This window comes from Amphiura filiformis, chromosome 8 (genome assembly GCF_039555335.1).
Source record: "Amphiura filiformis chromosome 8, Afil_fr2py, whole genome shotgun sequence".
In the NCBI taxonomy this organism is placed as follows: domain Eukaryota; kingdom Metazoa; phylum Echinodermata; class Ophiuroidea; order Amphilepidida; family Amphiuridae; genus Amphiura; species Amphiura filiformis.
The window spans coordinates 57,742,025-57,768,623 of record NC_092635.1 but is presented as its reverse complement, the minus strand read 5'-3'; the positions used below and the strand labels follow the sequence as shown (position 1 = coordinate 57,768,623).

The 26,599-nt window shown below is 36.0% G+C and overlaps 1 protein-coding gene across 1 annotated transcript in view; it reads right to left on the bottom strand.

Moving 5' to 3' along the window:
* The window catches only part of LOC140159274 (metabotropic glutamate receptor 8-like), a 182,525-nt gene that overhangs the window by 15,927 nt on the left and 139,999 nt on the right, over positions 1 to 26,599 (bottom strand). Inside the window, exon 3 of the mRNA XM_072182687.1 lies at positions 26,187 to 26,471. Coding sequence (XP_072038788.1) covers positions 26,187 to 26,471 — 285 coding nt within the window. The remainder of the gene's footprint in view (positions 1 to 26,186; positions 26,472 to 26,599) is intronic.

The following is a 26,599-nucleotide window of genomic DNA, read 5'->3' as shown; positions in this document are numbered from 1 at the left end:
TAATTTAAATAAACATGAATGAACTCGCTGGGCGAGTAACAACACAAATCCAAATCAACATATCAGGGATGCTCTGGCAATGCCATAAAATTCAAACGAAACTGATTATGAGCTTTATCGCCTGCTTTATCACATTTTTATGATATATAGTTGTAAAATATCTACTATGAGTAAAAATAGAAATGAAGGAAAAGGTGAAGGTCAATATAACGTTGAAAATTCAATAGGTAATATGTTACAGGAAAATGTATTACGCCAGACTAGATACAATACATTTCACAATAAGAATTTCAAAAGCCAACTATGGACGTATTGCCATTGAAAGACTTAAAGTGTCTCAATCATGAAATATCTCTTTATTGACCTTCTATGGGTCAAGGAAATGAATTCCCTTGCTTAATAAAAGCAAGTTTTCTAATTCCATGGTATAAAATAAATTACAAGAATATAACTTATTTTAATTCAAAATCTGGTTTTGTTCTCTATCATTGAAAGGTCATTCTCATTCGATAAAAAATAAATGCAATTGGACACTGTTGTCATTCTTGGAAATTGCTCTTTTCTTTAATATGGCTATCTATCGGTAGATGTTATAATTGAATGCCACAGCTACATGGCCTTTACCAGTACAAATTAATCTTGGTCTCTGTGGAATACATCCTCTCTGGTTTGTACAGCATTTCATTTTAACTGGTTGCGTAATTCACTTGTGTGTTCATCCAAGTGGAAGACAAAATCAGTTTCCCCACCGATAAGGAAATCTTGTCGCATTGTAAAGCTTTAAGCTTGAGGTATTGATCACACAAGTGTTCTTGACATTGGTAACTCACAATACAGGCATAGATACTGATTCCATGAATTGTTTTGATTCAATATTGTCATTGGTGATTTTAATTGATTAAAATGTCCTTGTTCCATAATGTGCAGAATCAAGACACATAAACATTATAGTCGTTATCGTTTTGTTGTGTAATTATAATAAACTACTCACATAAAGAAAGCCCGCACTTATGTAACCCGCCCTACACCAAAACCTGATCTTGTTATGACAATTTGATTGATAGGATCGTGCGGAGAATCTTGTTAGCTCCAATTTGATGTCAAATTTGCTACCTAACTAAAACACTCTAAATTCACAGAAATTGATACCAGTATAATGACATTTGGTGTATTTGTAAAAGTTGCAAATTAAAAAAGGACCACGGGGACCTGTACAGGGGAATGGCAGAGTGCAACCATTGCCATAGCCCGAAACAACCGCTAGGTCATTTCGATCGCATCATGCCCTAGTATTCATCAGTCAGTGAAGCCATACAGTAAGCAAAAGAATTAAGGTACAATGTACCAGTTGGGTTCACCACTGTATATCCTAAATAAAGACAAATGTGTCAAAATTAAAACAAGCAGCTGATGCCTGTACTCTTAAGCTCTGATTTAAGACCTTATTTGTTGAAATTGGTTGAGAACGGTGATCCAAAACCTAATGAAGATACAAAATAAAAAGTTGCACTTTTGTGTTCTAATCAAAGAAAGCATGACGCTAGTTTTTCGTGCTAATCAATGAAAGCACGGCGCTAGTTTTCTTGTGCGCGAACGCTTTGTGTACAAATCAATAGGGCATGTAATGTGGCAAACTGCAACTTTTAAATTTGCATCTTCCTTGTATGGGTTTTGGGATTGTCTTTATTAATTTTTCTGAACAATTCCAACAAATGAGGTCTTAAATTCGCGCTAAAAAATGCAGCTATTGACTGGCTGTTGGTTCCAATTATTACATATCTGCCTTTGTTTAGGATATACAGGGGATGAACGAAACGGGTACCTTAATTTGTTGGCTTACTGTATAACAATCCATACGTTTTAAATTAACAACTGAACAAAGCGCGCACTTGGGATAGTCGCCAGGAGCCATCATGGGTAAGCAATCTTGACCACATTGCCACGCTAAGCAATTTCGACAGCTTGCATGGTTTTGATTTGCAACTTTTGAAATGCACCAAATTTTATATATTGGTATCAATAAGAGTGTTTGGTAGCACATTTGATGTCAAAATGGAGCTAACAAGATCCTGCAAACGACCTTATCAATCAAATTGTCATAACACGATCAGGTTTTCATGTAGGACGGGTTACATATGTGCGGACTTTCTTTATGTGAGTAGTTTAGGAGTATATATATGCAACACACAGTCGAGTCTTTAGCGCGGTGGTCTACGGGTATGTTAACCCTATACAAATAAATATATACATACAAACAGACTGAATGCTTTGAGGCGATATAACTATTTTACCCAATACATTTTGCAGCATCGGTGAAGGTCCTGCTACACACTTTTGCGCTTGCTATTAAGACGTGGCCTAGTGTTAGGAGAAAAACAGCCAAAAGGTTGAACACTGTTTAGTTTGTAAGCCTTATTCCAGTTACTTATACGTTAATTGTGGAAAAAAAGTATCTATGTAAAGTAATATGTATTTTGTAGAGAATCGTTATCATCTTATTTGTGGATTGTGACCATTACCGATGCTTTATTTGAAACCAGATATATAAGATGCGATTGACCTTGACCTAATGCGTCGGCACGGATGCTGGTGCACTCTACCTTGCCATCTGATCCATGGTGAATCCATGCCATGCCACTCGGTCTTTGGCCAGCCTTTCTGCTGCTACTACGGAGGTGATGTTTGGAGCTAGGCAATCGTGATCTTTTTCCATGTACATTTCCCTCTAGCACAATTTTGGGGTATCTGTCGTTGCCCATTCGCTGTACGTGGCCAAAGAAACGGATACCTTTTTGTGTGATTTGATCAGTGACTGTGTGCTTCAGCCCAAGTATGTCCCGTATTATGATGTTACGTATTTTGTCTAGACGTGATACGCCCATGATCTAACTCAAGCACATCATTTCAAAAAGTAGGAGGCGAGATGAGATTAATTACCCTAATATATCACATTGTACTGTCAGGTAGTCAGGCATGGTTTCATGATACTGACTAAATGTTAATAGGAGGTGAGACATGATCAAATCTCTCCCGGTAACAAAACGTAATGTGTTGTTATTCAAAGCATCCCATCTCTTGGCTTTCCCCCGATTTAAGTAATTCTAGGTGAAGTTGGTTTGTATTACGAATTTCATTTATGCACTAAAAGTTATACCAAATTGTCGTCGTAGTTTTCTGTACATTCTTGACTTACATTTTTAGTATTCTACTTCATTTTGTCGTGTGCTACCATTATTGCTTGCGCTATAATGTTGTTTTGGCTCATGATAAAAATGTACATTAGTCTTTGTGATGCGCCAAATGCTTTTTCCACGTGGAATTTTGTTTTTAATTTGTTGGATTTTGTTAGAGAAGTTGAGATTCTTAATCTAGATTATGAATTAGAGAACTCTACCATTGTTACATAATACAAGAGTGTATTATTTCCAAATGCGTTTAGACGATTATGTGCAACATTATGGGTGTACGTGTCCAATTGTTAACCATATAACATTGAACAATGCAGCTGCCGCTATTTGTTTTGTGATATGTGTGATTCTAAAGGAAGAGGAACACCAAGGCTTGTTAAAAATCTCCATGTAACTTCGTGAAATACGGACATATTAAACTGACATGTAACTTGCGTATATCTCAAGGCAAACTTGTGACTCAATTGATGGACCCGCACATTCAGGCTTCTGACAGGTGAATTGCTCTTGCCACAATACAACTAGTTATATAAACACTATTTTAAGTTGCAACCATACCACGACAACCAGTTTACAACACGCAGGTGTAAATGTACTAATCAAATAAGACAGAGTAGGGTAGATTTTAATAGTGAATTATAAAAACAACCTTTCAAAAAGAATATTTGATTCTACTATTCTATTTTGAATTATCAAAGAGATTACTGAGAGGAAAGCTATACCTGTGCTATGTTCAACTAGCGGTCTTCAGTCAATTACTGAAATTATTCGGCGGCTAAATTGCCAGGAGGCAATTTTTAAACGGTTGAACTATGTGGGTCATCTATCCACTTTTTCCGTGTAAATTGCATATTTAAAGCATCTCGCCTTCAAGGAAAATCCCAGTGAAACGAATGTATTATCTTAAACCAAAAGAGCCATTATTGTTTAAAAAGATACTGAACAAGATAAATATACTAATTCAAGATAATGTAGAACTAATTTCATCTATATAAACAAGAATGTGATGTATCTAAATGAGTTGCTTTATTGTTTTGTTTTTAAAGAAAGAGAAAAAAAGTTGACAACCTCCACAAAAACATCATTTGGAGTTTAAGCAATTATATTACTGATAATGCCGGCTGTACAAACATATATTATTGTAACCAAAATATATTGTAATGTTTTGGTAGAGGATGTTTTCTTTCCGTCCATTTCTTTAAAACAAAACACTTATTTAGAGGAATTATGTGCTTGTATATGGAACTCTGCGGTATTTGTGAATAGACAAATGGAGACGAATAAATAAATAATAAGTTTGTCTCCAAGAGCTTCCAAGCAGTGAACAAGACAAACATAATTTTATTAGAAATAAATAAGGATATTGCTTGCGTTTTTGCGACACGATTCCATTGAAAATGCAATTAAATATAAACGGCTGCACAATGCCAATCATAACGTAAGTTTTTCAGTTACTGGTTCAACGACGACTAAAACCCGCACATTATTTTAACAAACGTGGAAACAGAATATAGCATAATCCAATCTTGTCCAGACTAATGCCAAATCTTAGTGTAGATAATTCATCCAGTTGTTGAAGCAAAAGTACAGAAATTAAATCAATTAAATCAAATTTTGAAACACGACTTTCGTCCGAAAACATTGGACATGTGACTGAAAGGAATTGATCACCGTCTCTCACTTGACCAATCGAACTGATTCAGTCACCTGATGATGTCCAATGGTTATGGACGAAATGATGTGTTAACGAAACGTAAGTTGCATAATTTGATTTTATTGCTGTACAAATACACATGATATAAAAGAAAATGCTTAATTATAGCTGATCATTCACCACACCTATAAAATGTATCATTATTAAAATAATATATAATAAAATATATTTTGAATAAAAAAGTAGTACAAAGTTCATTAACCTCTTGAATATTTTTAGTGACTATGAAGTCACCAGATGAAGTAACCAGATAAAAAGGTCATTAGTATCCTCTAAAATGCCACCTATGTTCAGAGATACTTGCATAACAGAAATACCTATGACGACATTATGCGTTCTCATGCATTTATCAATTATGCAATACTAGAAAATAGTATCTTTTTGCTCGTAGTTAATGCCCGATCAACTTCCAAACAATTTCTAGTAAAATCTTGAGCCGTTGGGCAAAAGGAAAATATTAAATTTCTTCATTATAACAATTCTACGACATAGTATTGCCAGCAAACGTTGTTCTAGGCTACGAGTGAATCGTGTTTCAGTTATATCACACGTTTTTGGCGCATTGGACTTATTTTGCTCGCATCAAATTTTTGCCACACACGTCTGTTCAGACACTAATCTTATTTGGCGGGTAAACGAAGCGCTGTATTTATTTATAGCCTACAGGTCAGTATAAGGTATTAGCAGTGAACATGCGCACAATATTTCAGCTATTTTTATATTTGCTTCATTTCAATGCAAGATGTTTTGATGTTGGAAACTATACTCACCACATGCTTCAAGGGGAATAGCAACTGATGGCCTCCGTTTATCGCATTGAAATAAAAATCGGTCGAAGGTAACAGCCGACTTCTTTTAAGTAATCGACCTGGATTTTAACTCAGTAAAGTGACCATATGATATATATGGAAATAAGGTCTAAGGTCGAGCTGCATATGCAATATTCAATAAAAAGTCATCCTTCAACTTGTTTACTAAAGCCTGTACCAAAGTTCTTGCAAATTCTGAGCACGTTTTATTATATCCTGTTCGCCCAGGCTATCAATGGCAAACTCAATCGGATTGTATGCCTCTGGCAGAAGTTCTGTTTTACCCCGTTTGCTAGACCCAGCTCTGTAGACCATTTGATACACCGGAATATTCAATAAGTTCGGAAAGACACTCCCTGATAAACCAGTTCCAACCTGCAGGTAACTGCAGCAAACTTGGGAGTGATATGGCGCTTATGAAGAGGTGCACAGTGTACTATTTCATAACCCCGGGAGGTTTTCACTATTATGGGTGGCAAAGGCCGCTAGAAATAAAGTCTGAAGAGTTTTTGGAGCGTCAGCACAATCTGACGAGCTCACAAGCTTCACGCTTAAAATCAATTTGAAAAGATTTATATTGACAATCGTAATACTGTCTAGATGAGCCGACATGTTGTTAACCGCTAATCTTGTTGAGAGGTTATATTATACCTCTAACTTATGTACTAAGTTTACAAACACAGGATATACACAAAAAAACACAACACAAAAAGAAAGTCCCCACTTATGTAACCCGTCATACCTTTCAAGCTGCTTATGCTATGACAATTTGATCGACGTGGACGTGCGCAGCATCTTATTAGATCTAAATTGATACCGCATTTGCTGCATTCGGTGCATTTTTAAAGGTTCCCCTGTCGACTATCCCAAGTACCTGCATAACGCGCGGTTTCAATTGTTAATTTGGAACGCATGGATTGTTAACTTGCTTTACTGCTGTATATGCGGGCTGGTGGGATAGATATTATAGAGAGTTTGCGAACTGAAGTTTGCCAATTTACTTCTACATCTGCGTCAACTACGTCAACATAACGATTGGTTTAAGGAAAACGTTTAATTGGTTACTGCACCAACAGCGTCTTGACGTTTAAACTCGGGACATGTGTATGAATCGTCGATCAATAGAAAGCCACGTGAGGGCGACTGTAGCATAGTGGTTCCTTTTGGTTCTGTCGAGTGGGTTGTTGGTCACACTCAAACACAAAAGACTCTACCTTAGGCGCTAAATTTAAATAAACATGAATGAATTTGCTGGGCGATGTGTAAGTGGGATGATGTCAGGAGCCAGCGCTAATCTCCTATATATGTTTCAATTAAATATTTACTAGTATTCCCAATGCTTAATTCTGCTATGGTATGGCAAACTAACAGATTTTAGCATTAATTTTGCTCTTAATATTTGAACATTTTGCACAGCTTTTGGTGATTTTCTCCTATAATTGTCTGCAATGACCTCAGCAAATATGGTAAGAGTAGATCTTCATCAACGAGAAAAAAATATGCTATTGCCATTTCCGACCTTTAGTTGGCTAATTTGGGATAGTTAAAAAGGATTAACTCTTCCATAGTTAAAAAGGATTAACTCTTCCATTATACAGTATAGTTGAATTATCTTAAACAAAAGCATATGATTAAAAAAGTGCCGAGCTAAAATTTCGATTGTACAGCGCCATTAACATAATCTGACGTTATATCCAGGTGCATGCTTGAATTACAGATCCTATTTAAACATGTAGGATTTTCCTCTCCGATCATCCGTTAGTATAGGATTGTGCATTTTTGCTCCAATTTTAAACTTGTCAACTATGTTGGCCACAGGGTTAAATAAAGTAATGAATTAATAATCTAATCGTGTTGACGGAATGAGGTTGGGTGCTCATCACAAGATTACCATCGGCAGTAACATAACATCCTCTCATGAATGTAAAGATAACATATATGAAACTCCTTCGACTGATACATTGAAAAATTTAAGAGAGAACCTGAAGAGTAGATTCATAAAAACTAATTTGCTCAAATTAGATTTTTAAAAAAAATTGCTCAAAATATAATAAAACAAGTATCGACACACAATCAATCAAAATATCAGGAACAGAGGCTCCGGAAGAATTTAAAAATGCGTTGAGCTTTTAAAATACATGAATTTCACATGAATTTAAATGTTTACCCCTAAAATTTGAATTACACCTTCAAACTATTAAATATACACTTCAAATTATGAATTTTACCTTAAAACTATGAATTTTACCTTATATTATTGAAAGAGCCCTAGGGTACTTGACCCCACCAAAATTATTGGGCGTGTCGGGCCCCAAGCCACTGAAGGATACGCTGGCAACAATTCAAACAAAACATATGAAGCTGCATCCCCTTCTTTGTTATCTACGAATCGAACTATATATACTAAAATGAATAGGAAGGAAAGCGCAAAGGCCAACAACGTTGAAATTTAACAGCTATAACGTATTTCCGGAAAATGTATTACGCTAGAGATGATAAAATAAATTATTGAATGAAGAATTTCAAAAGCTAATCATGGAAGTGATTGTAATAAGATGAAATAAGTCTCCATCATGAAAAACATGCAAGAATAAAATCTATTTCAATCTAAAGTATGGTTTTGGTTTTTATATCATTGAGCGGTCATTCTCATTTGATAAAAAATAAATAAATGCAATTGGACACTGTTGTCATTCTTGGAAATTGTTCTTTTATTTAATATGGCTATCTATCGGTAGATATTATAATTGAATGTCATAGCTACATGGCCTTCACCAGGCCAAATTAATCTTGGTCTCTGTGGAATACATCCTCTCTGGTTTGTACAGCATTTCTTTTTAACTGCATGCGTAATTCACTTGTGTGTTCATCCAAGTATTCTTGACATTGGTAACTCACAATACGCGGGCATAGATACTGATTCCCCGGGACTGATTCCATGCATTGTTGCTATTGTTTTTATTCAATATTGTCAGCGCTACAATTTTTTATTTCAAAATGGCCTTGTCTGTCGTAGATGATCAGTTCCATAATGTGGAGAATCAAGACAGTATAGCGAGTATACAACACAAAGAGTCAAGTCGTCAAGTCATGTTAGCTTGCTAGATACAGGTTGTAACTAATACTAAATAAATTATACTATTTAGGAAATAGTATTAGGCAAATATGTCAGTCATTTTTATTGATTGTATTTAATTTTTATTATTACATAAGCTTTGTTTCAATAAAATCAGTGGTCTACAAGCAAAGATATGATCAATTGTGTAAAGCAGTCCTAAAACAGCATGGACCACTCCAGTGGTAATGATGGGGGTTTTAAACAATGGGGCATTTGAAGTGATATTTATATTTGAAATAAATGTCATATTATTAGTTATATCAATTATGACTTAGGGTGATTGCGTCATGGCATCCCGTGCGATGCATACTTGTGCAATGGTTTTCCTTGTAAGATTTTATAAGAATTTTGGTTAGGGCTGAAACACGGACGGTTTTCTGTACTTCCTTGATTTACATTTTTTAGTATTCCTTTTCATGTTGTCGTGTGTAGCCAATATTGCTTGCACTACAATGTTATTTTGGCTATAATAAATTATATTATTAATACAATGCAAATGCGCTGAGCCGACATAACTAAATATCTAAAAACATCAGTGAGTTTCCGTTACACACGTTTCGCTGTTTATATCGTGCTATTCAGTGAAAATTTTAGTGAACCAAACGCTAGACAAAGAACAGCCAAAAGGTTCAACACTTTTTGGTTTGTAAGCCTTACTGCAGTTACTAATACACAAGTGTCCACATAAAGCAATATGCATTTTGTAGACGATCTTTATCATCTTATTTGTGGATCGTGACCTTTACCAATGCTTTATTTGAAACTTAAAAGGTTAAGCCTCAAACATTCATGTTTGCTGATATTGGGGCAAGTATATAAGAGTAAAGTAATCACTCCAAGTATATCACATTGCACCTCATGATTCCAATAAAGTTCGGACCAAATACGGACTAAATGTTAAAAGGGTAAATTCTTGTTATTCAAAGTATCCCCTTCCCCAGACTTAAGTAATTGTGGTTGGACATGATGTCTATTACGAATTCATTAAAGCAATAAAGGGTTGGGTTTGCTTTTTTTGTTCAAATTGCCGTTGTAGGTTTTATGTACTTTCTTGACTTTTTAGCATCTATTTTTGTCTCATGTTACCAAATTGCCTGTGCTACAAAGTTGTTTTGACTCATGGATACAAATTTACATCAGTCTTTGTGATGCGCCAAATGCTTATTCCACATGGAACTTCTTTTAAAATAACTAACGTTGTACAGGATTTTATTAGAGAAGTTAATATTCTTAATCAGAAATATGAATGAAACAACTCTTCCATTGTTGCATTATACGCAATTCACCTTTTCGGTAAATCCCATAAGCCTTTGCGAGTACACCTAAGAATTCGTCATTTGACGTCACGCCGACTTGCAATGCGCAGTAACGATGTTCGATAAACGATGTGCGCATCGGCGCAGATCGGTGTGACGTCAAATGACGAGGTCTCAGGTGTACTCGCAAAGGCTTATGGGATTTACCGAAAAGGTGAATTAGACGATTACGTGCAACAGTATGGGTGTACGTGCCCGATTGTCAACCATCAGACCATCTGCCACTATTTGTTTTGTGATATGTGTGATTCTAAAGGAAGAGGAACACCCCGGCTTGTTAACCATCTCCATATAACTTGCGAGACATACGGACATATTAAACTGACATGTAACTTGCGTATATCTCAAGGCAAATGTGTGACTCAATTTATGGACCCACATATTCGGGTCTCTGACAGGTGAATTATTATATAAACACTATTTTAAGTTGCAACCATACCACGACAACCAGTTTACAACGCGCAGGTGTAAATGTACTAATCAAATCGGAAAGAGACGAGCAATAGTTCATAGTTATATTTATAAAAAACAATCTTTCAAAAAGAGTATCTGATTCTGCAATCCAGTTTTTAAATTATCAAAGAGTTTATCAGGAGGAAGCCTACACATGTGCGATGTTCAACTAGCAGTGACATGAGGTATTATTTAAACGGATGTTGGATTATGTGGGTCATTTATATGCCTTTTTTTTCTCTAAATGCTTAGTTTCAGTTGATCATTCACCATACCTATAAAATGAATAATATTGTTAGATAAAATATACCTTCGAACTAAACAAAAAACTACTACAAATTTCATTCCTTGAATATTATGTTTGCGACCAAATATCATTTTTATTATTTAGTTACTTCCACACATTATATTAGGTTATGCGGTGGCCATTTATTTATGTATTCACCAGAAAAACAAAAACCTCCCAAATATCACGCCACCTACCTCTAAAGATACTTGCATAACAGAAAAGCCGATGACGACATAATGTATTGCCATTCATTTAACAATTATGTAATACAAGAAAATATCACCATTTCTTGTAGTTAATGCCCGATCAACTTCCAAACAATTTCAAGTAAAATCTTGAGCCATTGGGCAAAACGAAAATATTAAATTTCTTCATTATAGTCATTTTAATACGACATAGTATTACCAGCAAGCGAACATCTAGGCTACGAGTGAATCGTGTTTCAGTCATAACACACGTTTTTGGTGCAATGGACTTATTTTGCTCGCATCAAATTTTCTCTACACACGTCTGTTCAGACACTAATCTTATTTGGCGGGTAAACGAAGCGCTATTATTTATTTATAGCCTACAGGTCAGAGTGCTATTCAGTATAAGGTATAAGCAGTAAGCATGCGCACAATTTTACCGCGATTTTAATATTTGCGTCATTTCAATGCAAGTTGTATTCATGTTGGAAACTAATGTACTAAAAACATAATGCTTCAAGGGGAATAGCGCATTGAAATAAAATCGGTCAAAGGTTAAAGTCGATTTCGTGATCGACCTGGATTTTAACACAGTAAAATGACCATATGATATATAATGGAAATGATATCTAGGTTCGAGCTACATATGCAATAAAAAACAAAAAACAAATCATCATTCCACTTGAGACGTTTGTTAAAGCATATACCAAAGTTCTTGCAAATTCTGAGCACGTTTTAACATATCCTGTACGCCCAGGCTATCAATGGCAAACTCAATCAGATTGTATACCTCTGGCGAAAGTTCTGTTTTACCCCGTTTGCTAGACCCAGGTCTGTAGACCATTTGATACACCGGAATATTCAATAAGTTCGGAAAGACACTCCCTGTTAAACCAGTTCCAACCTGCAGGTAACTGCAGCAAACTTGGGAGTGATATGGCGCTTATGATAAGGTGCACAGTGTACTATTTCACAACCCCGGGAGGTTTTCACTATTATGGGTGGCAAAGGCCGCTAGAAATGAAGTCTGAAGAGTTTTTGGAGCGTCAGCACAATCTGACGAGCTCACAAGCCTCACGCTTAAAATCAATTTGAAAAGATTTATATTGACAATCGTAATACTGTTTAGATGAGCCGACATGTTGTTAACCGCTAATCTTATTTATTCTTATTCTTATTTATACCTCTAACTTATGTACTAAGTTTACAAACACAGGATATACACACAAAACACAAAAAGAAAGTCCCCACTTAGGTAACCTGTCATACCTTTGAAGCTGCTTATGCTATGACAATTTGATCGACGTGGACGTGCGCAGCATCTTATTAGATCTAAATTGATACCGCATCTGCTGCATTCGGTGCATTTTTAAAGGTTCTCCTGTCGACTATCCCAAGTACCTGCATAACGCGCGGTTTCAATTGTTAAAGGTCCGTAACCCGATCGACAGCATCATCCCCCCGATTTTTTTCATTGTTGATGAGGTTTTGGTATCACATAATAGATACTATTTTTCTCATTACTATCCTGAAATTTTACGCTCCAAGTCGATGTATTTCCGGAGAAATCATGAAACACAGCGGTTTTTACAGGCTACCAGTTGTTCGCATTTTACACGACACGGGAGTTTTGGGTAGTCATAGAATGAAATCGGAATAGATTCGGAAGACTTTACCCCAGTACCAATTCGTCCACAAAAATACATCAAATAGGCCCCCTAATGTCAAACTATAGATGGCGCTATAATGATATAAAACAAAAAACCAAAATAAAGAAATACATAAGAGGCGAAATAAATAATGACCTATATTGTCAAGCATGATACGAGGAATATGAAAAAAATTATAAGAGCACCTCCCCCCCATTAAAAAAATTAGTTAAAAATAAAACAGAAAAATCATAAATATGTGAAAATGTGCATCATATAGCTAAAAATAAAGAAATAATTAAGCGAAATAAATACAGCATGGGCTATCTTGTCAAGAATGATAATGAGCGCAGTTATATGTAATGTTTTTTAAGATTAATCAGTATGAATAGAGGGTATAAAAGTGTACAGGGGCGAGTCGGTTTTCAGTGCCAAGGCGAACACTTCCTGTTTCCACCAGGACATGCGCTCGGCCGTTGTTTCGGGATGCCTGACCAGAATGCAATTCACGCGTACCAGTGTATTGGCTTGCTAATATGCTAATTATTCACATTTATGCTGAAATTGTTCCCGTTTTCTCACATAGATTGATAAAGGGGACAATATTTGACATTGTATGTAAGTTTGAAGAGAATCCATATCCTAAACCGATAGGGTTACCCCTTTAATTTGGAACGCATGGATTGTTAACTTGCTTTACTGCTGTATATGCGGGCTGGTGCGATCGATATTATAGAGAGTTTGCGAACTGAAGTTTGCCAATTTACTTCTACATCTGCGTCAACTACGTCAACATAGCGATTGGTTTTCTTGCTAGGAAAACGTTTAATTGGTTACCTGCACCAACAGGGTCTTGACGTTTAAACTCGGGACATGTGTATGAATCGTCGATCAATAGAAAGCCACGTGAAGGCGACTGTAGCAAAGTGTTTCCTTTTTGTTCTGTCGAGTGGGTTGTTGGTAACACTTAAACACAAAAGACTCTACCTTAGGCGCTAAATTTAAATAAACATGAATGAATTTGCTGGGCGATGTGTAAGTGGGATGATGTCAGGAGCCAGCGCTAATCTCCTATATATGTTTCAATTAAATATTCACTAGTATTCCCAATGCTTAATTCTGCTATGGTATGGCAAACTAAAAGATTTTAGCATATATTTTTCTCTTTATATTTGAACATGTTGCACAGCTTTTGGTGATTTTCTCCTATAATTGTCTGCAATGACCTCAGCAAACATGGTAAGAGTAGATCTTCATCAACGAGAAAAAAATATGCTATTGCCATTTCCGACCTTTAGTTGGCTAACTTGGGATAGTTAAAAAGGATTAACTATTCTATTATACAGTATAGTTGAATTACCTTAAACAAAAGCATATCATTAAAAAAGTGCCGAGTTAAAATTTCGATTGTACAGCGCCATTAACAGAATCTGACGTTATATCCAGGTGCATGCTTGAATTACATATCCTACTTAAACATGTAGGATTTTCCTCTCCGATCATCCGTTAGTATAGGATTGTGCATTTTTGCTCCAATTTTAAACTTGTCAACTATGTTGGCCACAGGGTTAAATAAAGTAATGAATTAATAATCTAATCGTGTTGACGGAATGAGGTTGGGTGCTCATCACAAGATTACCATCGGCAGTAACATAACATCCTCTCATGAATGTAAAGATAACATATATGAAACTCCTTCGACTGATACATTGAAATTGATCGGCAAAAAATTAAAGAGAGAGAACCTGAAGAGTAGATTCATAAAAACTAATTTGCTCAAATTAGATTTTAAAAAATAATTGCTCAAAATATAATAAAACAAGTATCGACACACGATCAATCAAAATATCAGGAACAGAGGCTCCGGAAGAATTTAAAAATGCGTTGAGCTTTTAAAATACATGAATTTCACATGAATTTAAATGTTTACAATAAAATTTGAATTACACCTTCAAACTATTAATTATACACTTCAAATTATGAATTTTACCTTACAACTATGAATTTTACCTTATATTATTGAAAGAGCCCTAGGGTACTTGACCCCACCAAAATTATTGGGCGTGTCGGGCCCCAAGCCACTGAAGGATATGCTGACAACAATTCAAACAAAACATATGAAGCTGCATCCCCTTCTTTGTTATCTACGAATCGAACTATATATACTAAAATGAATAGGAAGGAAAGCGCAAAGGCCAACAACGTTGAAATTTAACAGCTATAACGTATTTCCGGAAAATGTATATTTATAAAATAAATTGTTGAATGAAGAATTTCAAAAGCTAACTAATTATGGAAGTGATTGTAATAAGATGAAATAACTCTCCATCATGAAAAACATGCAAGAATAAAATCTATTTCAATCTAAAGTATGGTTTTGGTTTTTATATCATTGAGCGGTCATTCTCATTTGATAAAAAAAATAAATAAATGCAATTGGACACTGTTGTCATTCTTGGAAATTGTTCTTTTATTTAATATGGCTATCTATCGGTAGATATTATAATTGAATGCCATAGCTACATGGCATTCACCAGGCCAAATTAATCTTGGTCTCTGTGGAATACATCCTCTCTGGTTTGTACAGCATTTCTTTTTAACTGGCATGCGTAATTCACTTGTGTGTTCATCCAAGTGGAAGGCAAAATCAGTTTCCCCACCGATAAGGAAATCTCGTCGCATGGTAAAGCGTTAAGCTTGATGTATTGATCACACAAGTGTTCTTGACGTTGGTATTGGTAACTCACAATACAGGTATGCATACTGATTACATGCATTGTTGCTATTGTCTTTATTCAATATTGTCAGCGCTACAATTTTTTATTTCAAAATGGCCTTGTCTGTCGTAGATGATCAGTTCCATACTGTGGAAAATCAAGACACATTAAAGTTTGCGTTATGTTCTCCAATTAAGCATACAACACACAGAGTCAAGTCTCTAGTCATGTTAGCTTGCTAGTAACCAAATAAATTATTCAAATTAGGAAATAATATTAGGCAAATATGTCAGTTATTGATTGTATTTAATTTTTATTATTACATAAGCTTTGTTTCAATAAAATCAGTGGTCTGCAAGCAAAGATATGATAAATTGTGTAAAGCAGCATGGACCACTCCAGTGGTAATGATGGGTTTTTTTAAACAATGGGGTATTTGAAGTGATATTTATATTTGAAATAAATGTCATATTATTAGTAATATCAATTATGACTTAGGGTGATTGCGTCATGTCATCCCGTGGGATGCATACTTGTGCAATGGTTTTCCTTGTAAGATTTTATAAGAATTTGGTTAGGGCTGAAACACGGAAGGTTGCCTGTACTTTCTTGATTTACATTTTTTAGTATTCCTTTTCATGTTGTCGTGTGTTGCCAATATTGCTTGCACTACAATGTTGTTTTGGCTATAATAAATTATATTATTAATACAATGCAAATGCGCTGAGCCAACATAACTAAATATCTAAAAACATCAGTGAAGTTTCCGTTACACACGTTTTCGCTGTTTATATCGTGCTATTCAGTGAAAATTTTAGTGAACCAAACGCTAGACAAAGAACAGCCAAAAGGTTCAACACTTTTTGGTTTGTAAGCCTTACTGCAGTTACTAATACACAAGTGTCCACATAAAGCAATATGCATGTTGTAGACGATCTTTATCATCTTATTTGTGGATCGTGACCTTTACCAATGCTTTATTTGAAACTTAAAAGGTTAAGCCTCAAACATTCATGTTTGCTGATATTGGGGCAAGTATATAAGAGTAAAGTAATCACTCCAAGTATATCACATTGCACCTCATGATTCCAATAAAGTTCGGACCAAATACGGACTAAATGTTAAAAGGGTAAATTCTTGTTATTCAAAGTATCCCCTTCCCCAGACTTAAGTAATAGTGGTTGGACATGATGTCTATTACGAATTCATTAAAGCCATAAAGGGTTGGGTTTGCTTTTTTTTTTTCAAATTGCCGTTGTAGGTTTTATGTACTTTCTTGACTTTTTAGCATCTATTTTTGTCTCATGTTACCAAATTGCTTGTGCTACAAAGTTGTTTTGACTCATGGATACAAATTTACATCAGTCTTTGTGATGTGCCAAATGCTTATTCCACATGGAACTTCTTGTAAAATAACTAACGTTGTACAGGATTTTATTAGAGAAGTTAATATTCTTAATCAGAAATATGAATGAAACAACTCTTCCATTGTTGCATTATACGCAATTCACCTTTTCGGTAAATCCCATAAGCCTTTGCGAGTACACCTAAGAATTCGTCATTTGACGTCACGCCGACTTGCAATGCGCAGTAACGATGTTCGATAAACGATGTGCGCATCGGCGCAGATCGGTGTGACGTCAAATGACGAGGTCTCAGGTGTACTCTCAAAGGCTTATGGGATTTACCGAAAAGGTGAATTAGACGATTACGTGCAACAGTATGGGTGTACGTGCCCGATTGTTAACCATCAGACCATCTGTCACTATTTGTTTTGTGATATGTGTGATTCTAAAGGAAGAGGAACACCCCGGCTTGTTAACCATCTCCATATAACTTGCGAGACATACGGACATATTAAACTGACATGTAACTTGCGTATATCTCAAGGCAAATGTGTGACTCAATTGATGGACCCACATATTCGGGCCTCTGACAGGTGAATTGTTATATAAACACTATTTTAAGTTGCAACCATACCACGACAACCAGTTTACAACGCGCAGGTGTAAATGTACTAATCAAATCGGAAAGAGACGAGCAATAGTTCATAGTTATATTTATAAAAAACAATGTTTCGAAAAGAGTATCTGATTCTGCAATCCAGTTTTTAAATTATCAAAGAGCTTATCAGGAGGAAGCCTACACATGTGCGATGTTCAACTAGCAGTGACATGAGGTATTATTTAAACGGTTGTTGGATTATGTGGGTCATTTATAATTATACCTTTTTCTCTCTAAATGCTTAGTTTCAGTTGATCATTCACCATACCTATAAAATGAATAATATTGTTAGATAAAATATACCTTTGAACTAAACAAAAAACTACTACAAATTTCATTCCTTGATATTATGTTTGCGACCAAATATCATTTTTATTATTTAGTTACTTCCACACATTATATTAGGTTATGCGGTGGCCATTTATCTATGAAGTCACCAGAAAAACAAAAACCTCCCAAATATCACGCCATCTACCTGCATAACAGAAAAACCGATGACGACATAATGTATACACCAATCCGAGAAGCGTTTACTGTATTTGGCCCTCTATTGACGGCAACACAGATGTACCAGAGCGGGAGATTTAATTCGTAATTCAATACTTATGATTGTGTATTGAATATCACTGTTGTGTACAATTCCCGGGTACAATACTATATAGCACAAAATAAATAATGGATGGAACCCCCGACCTCGGGACACCGCAGTTTTACATCGGGGACACCGCAGTAATGGCGAAGTCGGATAGGTGTATTGCCATTCATTTAACAATTATGTAATACAAGAAAATATCACCATTTCTTGTAGTTAATGCCCGATCAACTTCCAAACAATTTCAAGTAAAATCTTGAGCCATTGGGCAAAACGAAAATATTAAATTTCTTCATTATAGTCATTTTAATACGACATAGTATTACCAGCAAGCGAACATCTAGGCTACGAGTGAATCGTGTTTCAGTCATAACACACGTTTTTGGCGCATTGGACTTATTTTGCCCGCATCAAATTTTCTCTACACACGTCTGTTCAGACACTAATCTTATTTGGCGGGTAAACGAAGCGCTATTATTTATTTATAGCCTACAGGTCAGAGTGCTATTCAGTATAAGGTATAAGCAGTAAGCATGCGCACAATTTTACCGCGATTTTAATATTTGCGTCATTTCAATGCAAGTTGTATTCATGTTGGAAACTAAAGTACTAAAAACATAATGCTTCAAGCGGAATAGCGCATTGAAATAAAATCGGTCAAAGGTTAAAGTCGATTTCGTGATCGACCTGGATTTTAACACAGTAAAATGACCATATGATATACATGTATAATGGAAATGATATCTAGGTTCGAGCTACATATGCAATAAAAAAACAAAAAACAAATCATCATTCCACTTGAGACGTTTGTTAAAGCATATACCAAAGTTCTTGCAAATTCTGAGCACGTTTTAACATATCTTGTACGCCCAGGCTATTAATGGCAAACTCAATCAGATTGCATGCCTCTGGCGAAAGTTCTGTTTTACCCCGTTTGCTAGACCCAGGTCTGTAGACCATTTGATACACCGGAATATTCAATAAGTTCGGAAAGACACTCCCTGTTAAACCAGTTCCAACCTGCAGGTAACTGCAGCAAACTTGGGAGTGATACGACGCTTATGAAGAGGTGCACAGTGTACGATTTCACATCCCCGGGAGGTTTTCACTATTATGGGTGGCAAAGGCCGCTAGAGATAAAGATTGAAGAGTTTTCAGAGCGTCAGCGCAATCCGATGAGCTCACAAGCTTCACGCTTGAAATCAATTTGAAAGGATTTATATTGACAGTCGTAATACTGTCTAGATGAGCCGACATGTTGTAAATGTACCGCTAATCTTGTTGAGAGGTTAAATTATAGCACTAACTTATGCACTAAGTTTACAAACATTGGATGAGGAAAGCAGGTGATACGCATAACGTCGATAAGGACACGAGAGGCGAATACCCAATACAATCATGGTTTACAGCTAAACGTAATAAGTGAAAACAGTACAAGAATAAGAAACAGGAGAAATGACAGAAACGCGCGTATAGGATTAGAAGGAAAATTATCTTTTATTTTTTATTTTTTTACTTTCTTTTTAATAAAATGCAACCACTGTCTTTTTTTCAATTCATTACTAGATTAAACATTGGACAATCATACAAGCTAATTGTGGTATTTGTTATTACTTAGACACATGGGCTTTTGGTATCGACCGTCGATAGCTAACTGTGGCATTCGTTATTACTTAGACACCGGGGCTTTTGGTATCGACCGTCGTTATTTTTTATGTCCAGCATATCTAGGCATTAACAGCAGAAATCTAGGAGATAACGCTGACGAATCTTCGGCCAGGCACAAGTGACCTGGTGAACGAAGGGGGTCGCCGTAGATAACTGGTCGGGTCAATTTTTACAGGACAGTCAAGTACAGCATACATTCGGGCTTGTTACCCTGATCGGAACCGACTGTAATGAGGTCTTTTATCATGGTAAACTGTTATTGGGTTAAATACAGATATTAAATGTCATCATAATTAACAACATTATATTAATTGATATTTTATAAATTACAATGATCGACCATGCATAGACGGTCGATCGAAAGATCGAACACATTTTGGTTACATTGCCTTAACAGATGATAAGTTGCCTGTTTCAATACCGAGTTCAAGTGACTTGTATCGTTGGCATCAATCAATAACTGGTTCATATGAATATATTCTACTGGAACTATTGGAAACTATAAAATATTAAAAGATCCTCAGGTCACTGAACTTTAGCAACATACGAGTAAAAAAGGAAATCATATTTCTTATGTGCAATTCCAAAAGCTACCTATGATTGATTTATTGACGATATTAACCACCTAGAACATTATGTAAACTAGTTCTTTGCCAAAATTACGCAGATGTTTTTGCATGGAAAACGAAAAGGCAAATTACAACGTGCCAGTCGAAAGAAAGTTTCGCAAATAATTGAAAGTATGAAGAACTTTTCGTTTTAATATTTCAATGTATTGAAACAATGTTTACCCTTTTTATATTAAAGGACAAAATTGGACAAAATTTCGGATATGACGCAGATTATAGTGTAGCAGTATCAATTGCAAATTGTTTTATTACCTTTAAGCGTCCAAATATCTCTATGCTTAAGAATAAACATGAAGGTATATTTGAATAGAGAAAACTCGCTAAATTATTTTGACACCAAGTTTGATATATAAACCTACTATTAATAAATAAGCTATGTTGAAACATTTAGGTGAAACCATACATTAATTTTAAGACTCATCACCCCATCCCACGTATACACTACCTCTTCTCTCCATCTATATAATTCCCCCCCCCCCCCAATTCAATTCAATTGCAATATTAAGCAGTGATCAATTTATAAATAGACATATCAATGATAAACAATTATTGTGGACTCTTGGTATTAGGGAGCCAAAACAAAACATGTACGAGTAATGTCTTTGTAGACATTAAAGGATGCATGGAACAACTTTCATTTCTCGGATCTGTTGATTGGCTTCTCCATCTGGACATAACGATCATTTCACAGTGGACAAGGACAGACAGGAAGGGCAATATTAAACATATCCCAGGCAAAGAAATCATGGAAATTCGCTACTGGTTGCTATGCAAATCATGCCATGCACATGGCAAGACATTCTGATTCTTTTGTTTTGTATATGGCATTAAAATCCTCTATCAAGGATTCATGGGTGGTTAATTTTGAACCTATTAAAATTGTAATTGACGCCCTTAAGTAAAGAATTAATGGGCATGGAAGTAGAAAATTTGACATTGACCATGATTCATGCCATGACTTACCCATAAATTAGGATAGAGAAAATTTGACATTGATCACGATTCATGCCGATGAGTTACCCACGAGCATGCTCTGAACATGTCAAGGCTCTGACTAAACGCATGACAAAAAGGGCAAGGGCATGATTATTCATGTGTCGTGTGAGCATGAACAACCCATCAAAAATTCCCAAATTCACGAAAATTCATGCCCGTTGCTAGCGAAAATAGGGCATGTTCTTGGCATATTCATGGCAAGATCTTGGCATATTCATGCGCATGACTCATGCCTAAATTGTTGCCTGGGATACGTGTCATTCTTATTATCATAACTGCAAGTCCAAGGAAACAAATCAGTGGTTAAAATTGTTGTAAAGTTCTAGGGTCATAGGTGAAAGTGATATTTGCATAATTATTAATTATTCTTTGATTTCGAACATTATCATAACAATTGTCATTCAAATGCACAACTTTTTAAAGCAAAACGCACGTATGATTGTCTTATTTGACAATGTTTAAGGGATGAAATCAAAACTCGACCGGCGGTTGACCGCAAGTTCCGTCCGGTTTCGTCTAGTTTCTATTGTTCTAAACAATGGAAACCGGGCGGAACCGGTGGTCAACCGCCGGTCGAGTCTTTATTTCATCCCTAAATAAACTTTTATCTTGTAATAAGAAAGGATAATGAATCACGTTTTGCATAAAAATAATTGAATGGGCTTTTTAATTTTTCAGTTTGCCCATTTGATAACATTTACAAGAGTTAATATCTTTCAAAGTCGTTGCGCCTTTTGGGGCACCCACATAGATTTCATTCAGTATATGGATCAACTTTGAATACACCGCTATCTTCAGTATGTAAACATAACTCATACTCAATGCAATATCAAGATATCGTTTTTATTGAATTTTAAGTTAATTATAGAACTTAGGAAGCAAAATATCGAGGAAAACATTTTGAAACATCAAACATGCTCCTTATCTACACTTCATCTTGTCTGGCGCAGACACAATCATGACCTTGAAATTTTTTTAACGTCAGAGTAGTTTCAATTTAGGGTAATGGCAGATAACTCTGCATGGCCTCGCCCTTCATGTCATGTCATAAAGTGAACACCATAAGGACGTAATGGGGACCTTGTAATCTATCTGCTATGTCGAGGGGTCTGTACTCGAGGTTTCATGTCAATATCTTTATTGGATGTCGTCGTGAATGAGTGAAGTAGATTCAGCCATCCACTTGCATGTGGGCATGTGCTCTAACTGAAACATATCAGGAAATGTTTAATATGAGAACTCATGGAGTGTATTCACGTGGATCATGAAGCCGATAGCATTTAGAGTCGGAAACCTTTTATGTGGTTTGTTCATCCCACAAAGAAATACCTCAAACAAACTACATGTTTATTTAAGAATAAGGCAACGAGCTGAACCGAACCTCAAATACATTTTCAAATCATGGAATACTAGCTAATGATATTTAGGTTTATACAGAAATGTATTATATTGTTGCCCTTAGGGGCTGTGTAATAACTATGATCCCTGGGGAGGGTAAAATTTCCGAATGGCCCGCCAAAAATCGCTTGGCCCCCCCCTCTCGGCCCGCCACAAAATCTTTGCCCCCCCCCCCTTTACACATGCCAAATTTTTGGTATCCCAATTTGCAAACCGTAAATGTTCGAGATATATGTTGCGAGCACAGCGAGCAGGAAAATTAATTTGCATATCAAAACGTTTCCCTACTGTTTTCCTTTTGAGAGCGTTTTATTTAAAAGGCGCCCCATGAATGTGTGCCAAAAATCACTTGGTCCCCCCCTCTCGACTGGGCAAAAATTGCTTATCCTCCCCCTTCGGCTCGCCAAAAATTTCTTACCCTCCCCAGGGCTCATAATTATTATTATTATTTTTTTTTATTATTAATTTACATCTTCTATTTCAGCAAAGGAGGTTACACATTGAAAGAATAGAGAGCGGGCGAACGAAAATGGAAGTGTCATAATGAACAGAAATATATAGTTTATACTTCGACTGCATATCCCACATTTGGCATACAATCAACCGTTTTGGAATAATGGCCATTTATAAAGGGGAGAGTTATTTTTTGGGATGCGTTTACATTGGATTATCCAAACACACATTGGGTTATCCAATTGGCTTAAATTTGTGGTATAATTCTTCATTGCATTAAATGCAATATTTTGTAACGAAGAGCTTCATTCTTATTTTCAAATGTGACGAACACATTGTATGACAATTGTAACCTTTTGACGAACTCCAGCGATCGTAAAAAAACATAATCATTCAACGCCCAAGGAAATTTATTCTTGAAATATAGCTCTGAACTCCGACAAACTTTAATTAAACATTATCCTAAGCTAGCTCCCCTTTCAGTTTACGGTACCTCATTTTACCCTTAGAATATACGCGTTGGTTGTTTAGTGGAACATTCACTATGTTTTTGACATAAACCTCTCCAGTTGATCGATGATGATATTGTGCGCAGTCACATTTTAGCCCTTATATAGTAGGGATATCCGTTTTACTGCATTCACACACATACATATTGCTGGCAGCGCATCTCAGATCATTCTCATTCAATTAAGGATATTTATATTCACCGAACGACCACCTCTGCTGTGACAGCATTTTGGAATGCTACACATACAGTGGCAGGTGATGAGCTTCATTGCTAGCGTTTCTACTGTTTGAAAAATGAAGGGCAAAGATGTGCACACGTTGTAATATGGATGGTTCTTGAACACCATATTAGTCAGGCGCCTGCATTACATAATACTACTCTTCAAATTATTTTGAAGTGTCAAATATCGATGATTTCAAAATAAAGTTGAACTAACTCGGTTTATGAACGGTATTGCCGTTTCTTTCAATTTTACATTTTTGTGCCCATAGGTAGCGTCCCAGATCACTGACTCCCGTATTGGGCTATTGAAATGCATACACACCCTATCGGAGACATAACCCTAATCTTCCGGTGTATATTTCAGATGAAGTCACACATTCAGGTAGCTCCGTTTGAAATTCGTAGCAGGGAAGTGCTTTCCTGGTCTATGTGGCCAATTGTCTTTGCCAACAAGCTCGAAAGATCACACATTTAAGGTATATGTGACCGCACACGACTAATGAGCCGTGAATTCCTCCCCTGGTCAATTTTGTTTTATTTCGTGTTTAGAAAATATACAGTAAGCCAAATGATTAATGTACCAGTTACATTCATTCACCCCTGTATATCCTAAACAAAGGCAGATGTGTCATAATTGGAACCAACAGCCAAAAGCTGCGTCCTTTAGCTCGAATTTAAGACCTCATTTGTTCAAGGAATAAAGACACGACGATCCAAAAACCCAAGGAAATTGCAAATTTAAAAGTTACAGTTTGCCACATTACATGCCCTATTGATTTGCACACAAAGCGTTCGCGAACAAGAGAACTAGCGCCGTGCTTTCGTATCTTAGGTTGTGGATCACCTTTTCTTTAATTCTCAACCAATTTCAACAAATAAGGTCTTAAATCAGAGCTAAAGAGTACAGGCATCGCCTGCTTGTTTTAATTTTGACACATTTGTCTTTATTTAGGATATACAGGGGTGAACGCAACTGGTACCTTAAAATTATTTTGCTCACTGTATATCATAAGCTTTATAATGGTATATCATTTGACTTCAAACGATTTCGTTTCTACACGTGTCTCTTTTTCCACAATGCTGGTAATAAATATCAAACAGTCATAATTGGCGGCCATTTCAAACCATCCCCAAGTCAACGAGGTTCCGGAATTTAAACCAATCAATAGTCCTATTGTTGAAGAGGATAATAAGCTTCTACCTTAGATGTCTATAGAATTCTTAATAGTTCTGGTCTTTGTTTGCTCTGGCTAAATCCTGTTTAAGTGGTGCGTTACAAAGCATTGTATTTTGTCTAGGTATGTATAACCAACAATTAACAATGAGAGGATATTCCTGAACCTCGTTGACTTGAGGATGCTTTGAAATGACCGACAATTATTACTGTTTGATATTTATTACCAGCAATGTGGAACAAGAGACACACGTAGAACCGAAAAAGGTACCATTTTGTTGAAGGAGCAGAGGTTTAACAAACCATAATCCCGCTTCTGGATATCGTTTGAAGTCAAATGATATACCATTTTAAAGCATTTCAAAACACGAAATAAACGAAAATTGACCAGGGAGAAATTTACGGCTCATTCGTCGTGTACGGTCACAAATAATAAAAGAATTTGATTTGCAATGGACGAGGGAACTTGACATTTATGATAATAATCCTACAGAGTATTATTGTTGAGTCTGATTCAATGTTTGAAGCGGAACTTTGGCATGACCTTTGCAAAAGCAATGCAAGTTTTCAGGGGATACGTCTATTGTCAATATGTGCACCTGCTTAAACCTACACAATTCCAATACTTTATAGACTTCGTGTCATAATTTCATTATGCTGTATATGAATAGGTCTTTTCATCGAATCGCATCTTGTTAGAAAAGAAAACACGTGCTGAACAAATTCGCTTTTGTTAAAGTTTTATATATTTCCCTCTAACATGTCCTCCTTATTCTTTTGTATTCACATTTCCTTTCGTTTACCAGTCTAAATATTTATCCGGCTTTACAACTTTGAAAGGAAATTGACAGACAGATTTTGAAATGTTAGGAGACAAAAAACCCAAAATAAGGTGTCCTTGACGTATGATTTTCAAACAATTCTTGAGTCGAGTAATGAATAATGTTTTGTCATGTAGACTAAAGCATTTTTATTGATATTGAATGTTAACTCTGGTTGGTTTGGTTAGACTCCGCATTGATCTAGCAATATTACGAAGACAGTGGGTGCAACAATGGCTCCAGGAATTGGTTCAGACACTTCCAATAAAACACTTACCTCTATCCGGGATTTTAGCTGGTATGACGGTAATAGCGCCCTCAGCTTCTGGCATAAAATGTTCGACGGGACTTAATTTGGTTCCCCAGTCATCACTACCAATCCATACAAAATGTTGCGTTAAGTTTTTCCTTTTAACAGCGGCTAGCAGCCATCTGACATCGGTTTCTGATGCAAAGACCACCACAGCTCGAGCCTTGGATTTGTTGAGAAAATCCACAATTTCATTAAATGTACTGTTGGTAGCGCCTGACGGGATTACTTCCGAATTAGCGATGCATACATCTGTGATAATAATTATAATAAAAAAGAGTAATAACCTGTCAGATAATTGGTCGCAAAAATGTATACATTATTAACCCCCTGAGCACTACCTGCCGATTTAACATTGCCTTTGATTGGTAAATTACATG